Source organism: Phalaenopsis equestris, unplaced genomic scaffold (genome assembly GCF_001263595.1).
Source record: "Phalaenopsis equestris unplaced genomic scaffold, ASM126359v1 Scaffold000224, whole genome shotgun sequence".
NCBI classification, from domain to species: Eukaryota; Viridiplantae; Streptophyta; class Magnoliopsida; order Asparagales; family Orchidaceae; genus Phalaenopsis; species Phalaenopsis equestris.
This window is the reverse complement of record NW_018164666.1, coordinates 5,871,669-5,879,699: the sequence shown is the minus strand read 5'-3', so window position 1 is coordinate 5,879,699 and position 8,031 is coordinate 5,871,669. Positions and strand designations below refer to the sequence as shown.

Here is an 8,031-nt window from a genome sequence, read left to right as displayed (position 1 = left end):
TATGATTTTGTGTATGAACAAATCCGTAGCAGTTGAATTTGTTGGTTGTTCTAAAAAACCGAAAGATACCCATCTTAATATAATAACTATGGATGGCAACTTATGTGGGCCTACCTATCCGATTGATAAGGACGTTGCTTATTGCTAAAATCTTCAATTTCAACTCCATCAACATCATTATAAATCATATCCTACAGACTTTTGGAGTCTATATATTTATAAAATTTCCAGAAATCACCAATAAAAAAGTGAAATGTCTAAAATTAAAGTGCAGAAATTTTAAAGATTAACAGCTACATGCAGTATTCAACAGACCAAAGAAAGTCTACAGAGTGATAATGCTAAAGAAGGCATATAAAAAGGTTATACATTAATAATTTGAATCAAAAACAGCAAAGAAAGCTATGGGTGATTAGTTTCTATAACACCTCTAGCCTCTACAAAAAATAATGCATCTGAAATGTTAATCAATAAGAATTAAATGAACCAAAATGAGTAAAATAGAAAAAAAAAAAAAAAAAAACTGGGTTAGAATGGAATCAAGCAAGTTTCTTAGCGCGGCCAGTGGAAGGACCCGCATCTTCCTTCTTAGAACCAGAAGTTTCAGGCTTCCTCGCCCATGCGGGAGCTCGGTCTGGCTCATAACGGTAGTCGTAGAACAGCTCCTCTCCGGCGCTGATTCGTTCCTTAGCAAATATGCCTACTCTATGATCACCTGCTACCATGATTACCTTAGCATAGCAATTTGGATCGGGCGAATGATTGGCGAACTTCAACTTGTCACCCTTTCGGTAAGCATCGAGAACAAACTGCCATTGATAAAATTGAATCAGAAGTCTATTGATGGCACTATGGGTTAACTTGGGGGCCGTTTGGGATCAATTTTTATCTTATTTATGTTTTTACTTGAAATAAATCATGTTTGATATGTTATAACATGTTTAGTTATTTAAAAAAATAAAAATAGCCAAAACAGATTTTAGATGTTTCAAGTGTTTCTAAGAAGGACAAGCGTATTTTAAAAAAAAAAATAAATTAAAAGTGATCCCAAACAAGCCATTAATATTTCTAGGTATGGGACTGCATGCCTGATCATTCAAGTTGAAGAGAAAGGAGGAGTTTTCACGGTCATAAATCTTTCCCCGCTTATCGGCTTCCCTATGAGAGATCAGTTCGCCGGTGTATTCACCAAGATACTCATGTTTGCCCACACTATTCTGTCGAAGGATTCCGAGATTGTTGTTGGTTGGTAAGCTTATGATTCAAAAGTTCAGGAGGGAGATTATAATGAATTACCTTTAGGAAAGCACCCCAACCAGAAACGTCAGATCTACCTAGTAGTACCTGTATGTAAGAAGATTGGCATTTTAAATCTAAGTTTAAAAGGCTGCACCTAAGTAATTCGTTAATATACTAAGAAAAAAATAAATAAACTTAAAAAATCTTGGAATGATTATCTTAAGACACGTTTTAACTTTCTGAAAACTTTAAATTAAAAGATACACATTAATTGTTTGGCTTGGAAACACTCAACTCTAATGAATATCTCGACTGATATTCATAAAGATCTAGGCAAAACTATTACACCACTTAAAAATGTTCGGCATACCAACATGTATATCCTTGATAACCACTATCTTATGGTACCCGAAGAAACCTAAACCACAATAAGAATAGAAATATTATTGTTGAAATTGAAATTGGTTCTAAGGACTCGTTAAAAGAAGAAATAAACAATATTAAATATAAAAAGACACACTAGGGCGACAGCAACGGCAGCTGGACAGCAGGTAAAATGGCCGCCCGTGGCATGCGGCAGCAGCAGAGCGCGGGTAAGTATGATAGCAGCATGAAAGGTTGGGAGGGATAGTGGCAACAGCAGGAGCTGTTGAACAGCAAACCAGCAGCGGCAGGGGAGGAATAGGATGAGTAGGTCACGTAAACCTGCTGTTGGCTGAGGGAGCAGGTGTCGGGAGGAAGGGTAACGGCTGGATGAGCAATTGGCGGATGGGGCAGAAGGAGATGAGGGCAAGACAGGCTGCAACAGGGAAGAACAGGAAAGCTGAGGTTAGTGGAAAGCAGGCTGAAGGGAGGGTGTGGCTTGGAGACCGCTAGAAGCGGGGCAGAGTGGCTGCAGAAGGCTAAATGTCTCGTCAGGGTTGAGCTACATACAGAGCACCACCTAGACCCTGGAGACAGTTGCCACCTCGGATGAGTTACAGCCGGAGCACCTTCTCGTCGCCAAGTACAACACTCGAAGGGGAAGAACAGCTCAAAAGAAGAACTAAAAAATCTACACATCAAAAACTGTCTCCTAAAGCGCTCAACATATAATGAGAATTTGTAAATAGAATAGGTAATGCTTAGGAAAGTAAAAAAATAGAAAAGGCGGGCATAGAATAGGTACGAAATTAAATAGGAGAATCATGAAAAAGAAAATAAATAGAGAGGGGAAAGAAAAAGGATAGGGGAGAAGGGTTGGGGTACAGTATTTTCGCAGCTACAGTACCGCTTCTCGCGACCGGGGAAGCTCCCGCATCTTCATAGGAGGCATTATACTAGAACAGTATCATTGCAGCTACAGTATCGCGTCCAGCGACCGGGGAAGCTCCCGCATCTTCATAGTAGGCATTATACCAGAACACCCAATATAACTTCTTGCAAATAATTAGTGTGGTTTTTTGAAAGTGAAGCAAATGATTTTAATATGAATATCAAAGGAGCATATGAAAAAAAAAAGAAGACCAAAAAGTTAGTTGATGATGCATGATAAAATATCAAATCAAAAATATTAAAATTAGATTAATACCTGAATTTTGGAGATTAAACTTGTAAGCATTCATTCTAACTTTATGCATAACTTTAAACGTGATTGCTTGGCAAAAGCTAACCCATTAACTGAGGGTTCTCAATATGTAAATAAAAGAGGACTTTGGAGTAGTCGAGACTTACAAAGAGCACAAACCAACAAAGTTAATTATCTCTCTAGCAAACAAAACAATACTCTTAATTAAAGAAATTGTTTTGGCTCATATTCCAAGTTTAATTTTGATAATTATAAGAAAATTTGAATGAGTGAGGAATGATTGGAGGTATAGAGACAGACCCAAACAAAATCATATAGTTCTGTTATTTTGGATGCACCAATGGATCCAATTTACCAACATTAGATGGCTTTTGAGTTGTAAAATCTATGAAACTTGAATGGTAACCATAGCTTTCCTCATCTCAATTGTCTCAAATATACAAAGATTACAATATATATATATACCTTTGTCAAAAATATTCTTTCACAGTTGTTAATTAATTCATGCAATTAATATAGAGCAGGTTATCATGTGGCATTTATCAAATGTATCACTCAAAATAGAGTAGGGAAATAACAAATTAATCAACAACAAATGGTGATTCCCCATACCCTTTGTTGTTGCTTTAGGAGAAGCTTCATATTCCGGCACTCATAATTGTCGCCAAGCTGTACAGGCCCACCGAAACTACCATCACCACATCTGCATAAGTAATTCAATTAACGCTAATATATGATATTTTTAGCCAAAAGATAAGCCCAACTTGATTGTTAAATCTTAAATAGTCCTTCTAAAATATGGGAGCTTCTACATGATCAAAAGATAAGTCAAATACATACCCGACCCAGCAATTTCTACAAACATCGGGATCACATTCTCTATCAGCAGCAAAGCAAGGGCATTGGCGACTGCGACATTGGCTTTTAGCACAATGGCATCCTCGGAAACGATTCTTGCAAATCTTTGGACACCTAGTTGACAACATTAGAAGTTATATAAAGTCCATTTTTACAGTACTAAAATAAAAAAATAGATAGCCTGAGTATTATGATTTGCGACGTGCAATATTTAACAAAGGTACAAACCAACTGTTTCTGAATAAAAGATGGGTTGCTTTTTAGCCGGGAAAAGATGCAGTTTAACAATTTTAACAGCCTTTTATAAATTAACTGAGACTATAAATTTAATTTTATTTGATAAAATAGATAATAGCTTATAGAGGATCAAGGCACTTTGTCAAATTTAGCTTAAAGAACCTTGCTCAGATTCTTACGCAATTTACACTTCAACCTTGCAGGTAAGTAGATATATTAGATCCCTTTTATCATATCACAAGCGCCTCTCGTTTGGGTAGACCTTATGTAGATACAACAACCTTTAAAAGTTGCAAAAATGGCTTCGAAAAATAGATGCACCAATTGCAAACCAACTCTCCTCCTTAGAATGCAGGAGTGCTGCAGTGGGTAGCCAATGCAAACATTCTTCAATTCCACCCAAACATTTTTTCTACCAATGCAAAAGAAGGTCGATCAAAACCTCTATGCCATATTGCGGATTTTGGGGATTGTTTAGGGAAAAGTGAAGTGCAATGGCCACAGACCCTACTTTTATCTTCCAAAAATGAAAGAGCAGAGACAAACTTACCCGCAGTATTTTTCACAGCATGTTCCGTTCAAAATGCAGGGGCACTGTTTCCCACAGGCAGATTGACAACCACAAGGGTTATACTGCCGACAGGGCTGATCTTTCCTCTCTGAAATCCTTTTTCTGATGGAATGGTAACCAGCAGACTTCCAAGTATACTTCAAGCGACGAACTCTACCCCGTCTTCTCACAAACCTTGACCTTGCACGTACATCAATGCTCTGAAACCATCAACACAAAAGAAGAAATTTAGAGAAAGATGTACGCCAAAAGAAGGAAAATTTTTCCAAATTATTGAATTCGACCTTGGCATGTCCTTCAACTAGAGAATGAGAACCATCAGCAGCACGATGCATTGCTTTATTTTCAATATAGTTCAAGTGGCGATAAACCTCCAAGCAAGTTTTAAGTCCACTTAGAAGATTCCTAGCGATTAAACAGCTGTCCAAACAAAAAACCACTGTCAGAGTCAGACACAAACATCAAGTTATCAATCTAAGAAGCTTTTGCTCAAGCTACAACGGCATCAAGTTTCCAGTTTATGAAGCTTTTGCCCAAGGTACAAAATGGACTGTGCTGTTCATTTAAAGAGAATGCAAATAGATGCAGGTTCAACGTATACCAACAATTAAACAAAAACACTCTAGTCAAGTACGAAATTAAAATAATGAGCCTGCTAAATATAATAAGACATGAACAAGCCGCCTGGTACAAACTATTATTCACATGGGCTCATTTTAGTGAAAATGGTGGTCGCAAAGATGTCAGGTGTAATGCAGTTGTTAGGCAGGTCTAGGTTTATAAAAATGGAAATGTATGCATGATATATGCTTCCCTGCGCTGCTCGGATGAAATAAAGAAATCAAATAAGATATACAAAGTTTGACACATCATCAACATCTGGATCTGGAATTGCCCATGTAAACACTATTTAAGCTGAAACACATGTGATGAGCATAGGATTGAGAGAGAGGGGGGCAGGGACGAAGGGGGAGAGGGAGAGAGAGAGGGGGGCCTAATTTGGGGAGTGATTTCTAATTCTTTCTTTGTTCAGCTTCTGACCTCCTATTTATAGATTTAGGATGTCCTTGACCATTGTACAAGATTTGACAAATATTACTAAATAAAACAATGAATTATTTCAAGTTATTTGACTTAATGTTTTGTATTGTATTGCTTATAGTGTTGCTCAACATAGGCCTAAAATGAATACTAGTCCTCGTACTGACACCATATTTAATAGGAACAACACGTAATCTATTGTCATGTTCTTTTAGTTCGCATTTAAAATAAATATCTAATATTTTCTTTTTTTTTTCTTTAGTATTAAAAACTGTAGTAGATCTCAAGTAGCCTGCTAAGTTGTAGTTACTTACCCTTATTTTATTCATGTGTTATTTCAAGAAAGGATAAGAGTAAAGTTGAGTAGAGGCTATTGGTTACAGTTGAGAGCTGCTTGTGAGTATATTGTTACTTTAGATATATTGTTGACACTAGTGATGGTAAATACAATTTATTGATAGAAATATTGTACCATGCTTGTTGTATATATATATATATATATATATCAGAAGAGAGCCGCGAGGATGATGACGCTTGAAACAGACGAAAACGAAAGGAGATCGATCAAGCACGAGCAGTGGAGCATAAACCAGAGTTCGCCATAATGGCGAAACCCTAACAGAGCGAAATCGAGAAAGACATTGTGTGCATATATATATATATATATTGAGAAAGCTCAAAGACTAATATATTAAATAGAAAATAAGATACATATAAATTGTGTGAGAGGGTCCAAATATGACACCCTGCCCATACGATAACCACCACATCAAATGGCTCCAAGAACAAAAATTACAAAAAAATCATGATAGACATAAAGAAAATACCAAAAAATGTCAAAATACGAAGTATTAAGTGGCTAGAGAGCGACCAAATTTTGTCGTGCCTCTACCTCTAGTTCTAGGGAAGGAGTCAGCTAATAAATTGGTAAGATGAGTGTCATTGGCAATAGTTACCAATGTGTTATACAATAAATTCCCGAGCTCGAGTCGACCTTCATTCTTCTTCTTCCTTCTGGAATAGACCTGTCAATCCTCATCTGAAGATTGGCTCGCCTGATCATTTGGTTAATCTAAAGTGTGTCGGGCATGTGTATGTTGTTGAACATTAGAAACAACTACTTGTTGTACCAGCTGATCTTTTATCGGATCGAAGGAGCACTCTCGAGTGTTCGAGTGTATTGACAAGTAAGTGAGTTTTCTTTAATAACAGTGAGTGGTATAAACACATTTGGATCTGTACATGTAGTATGATGTTCTTCATTTGGAACTACGATGTTGGAAAGAGAATCAGGTTGCACCTTCTCAACAAGGATAGAAGGTGGTTGATTTTTAGCGATATTCGGTCTTAGATGAGGAAGCAAGCGAAAACAAATAGTAAAACTATGACCAAACATATTACAATAAGAGCAATGAGCAGGTGTGGTTCTATTTCAACATTTTGTCAATACCCGTTGTGAGTGATGTCAATTCATACCTCATACGGAGCTGGTTGAGTGATCATAAATTTTGAAATACAGTAGGTGCTAATATGAAACCTACAAGAGTAAAAAAAAGTGTAGGCCTATCAATCTTGAGTGACTTACCGTAAGCAGTTGTTAAAGAGAAGAGAATTTCTAAGTTGAACAGATGTAGTTTTAACCCCGGAAACTTTATCCAAACAGGAATGATAGGGACTCCGCTTTTGGATCAAAATCAATAGTTCACTTCTTAATTTTCATAAAACAGTTGTCGATCTTGATAACTTTTCGAGAAAAAAATGTGTGTAATCGACATTGTGAGATAACTGAATAAGTATATGTCAGATCATCAAGTAAGTCAATATTCCAACGGCCCAATAGTTTCATAGCATCAAATTCTTTCCTTATAATCTCCAATTTTGGGTGACAACAAAAGATTTTTCCCACTAGAGTAAAACGCCAAGAGGACGCGAGAGTACTGGTTTCAACATCAGTGAGAATAAGAGCAGGTTTCCTATTTTTTTTGTGAAACTTTTTATCGAAAGTGTGATTACCACCACCTTCAAGAGTGTCGTGGAAAGATTAAGGAACATTGCAGGACTTGCCAATATGAAAACCAAACTCTGAACCTGAAATAAGAGCACGAGTAGGAATAGGAAAGTCACCAACAAGTGCATTGGCATAGGAACGCATCATCGAGACCATCTCCAGAACGGCTGACGAGCTACTAGAAAAAGGCAACCAGACTTCACTTTCTTTCGGGCAAGGCGATAGAGATCATCGAGTGCGACCCGAGGAAGGAAGACTGCGAGCGTTGGGCCAAATTGAAGGCGTGAAATGCGTCAGTAACAATGCGAGAACGACGAAAATGAAAGAGGCCTTTGTCGTCGGGCACAGCTGCGATGAAAGCCCTTAGACATTGGGCCGAATCGAAGGCGCGAATGCGTCAGGAAGAGGAAAAACGTGCGACAAAGCCGAAGGAGAGAAAACCTTCGTCGTTGGCTACGAGGAAACTGATTGGCGCAAAACTCTTCGTCGCCGGCACGACGATATCGGAAG

The 8,031-nt window shown here is 37.6% G+C and overlaps 1 protein-coding gene across 1 annotated transcript in view; it reads right to left on the bottom strand.

Moving 5' to 3' along the window:
• Positions 1–438: 438 nt before the first annotated feature.
• LOC110023511 (histone-lysine N-methyltransferase EZ1) overlaps positions 439–8,031 on the bottom strand; it is a 26,997-nt gene continuing 19,404 nt past the window's right edge. The window contains exons 10-16 of the mRNA XM_020722968.1: positions 4,757–4,892; positions 4,452–4,672; positions 3,647–3,778; positions 3,419–3,509; positions 1,297–1,344; positions 1,089–1,217; positions 439–809 (exon numbers count right to left, since the gene is read on the bottom strand). Coding sequence (XP_020578627.1) covers positions 540–809; positions 1,089–1,217; positions 1,297–1,344; positions 3,419–3,509; positions 3,647–3,778; positions 4,452–4,672; positions 4,757–4,892 — 1,027 coding nt within the window. The 3' untranslated portion in view covers positions 439–539. The remainder of the gene's footprint in view (positions 810–1,088; positions 1,218–1,296; positions 1,345–3,418; positions 3,510–3,646; positions 3,779–4,451; positions 4,673–4,756; positions 4,893–8,031) is intronic.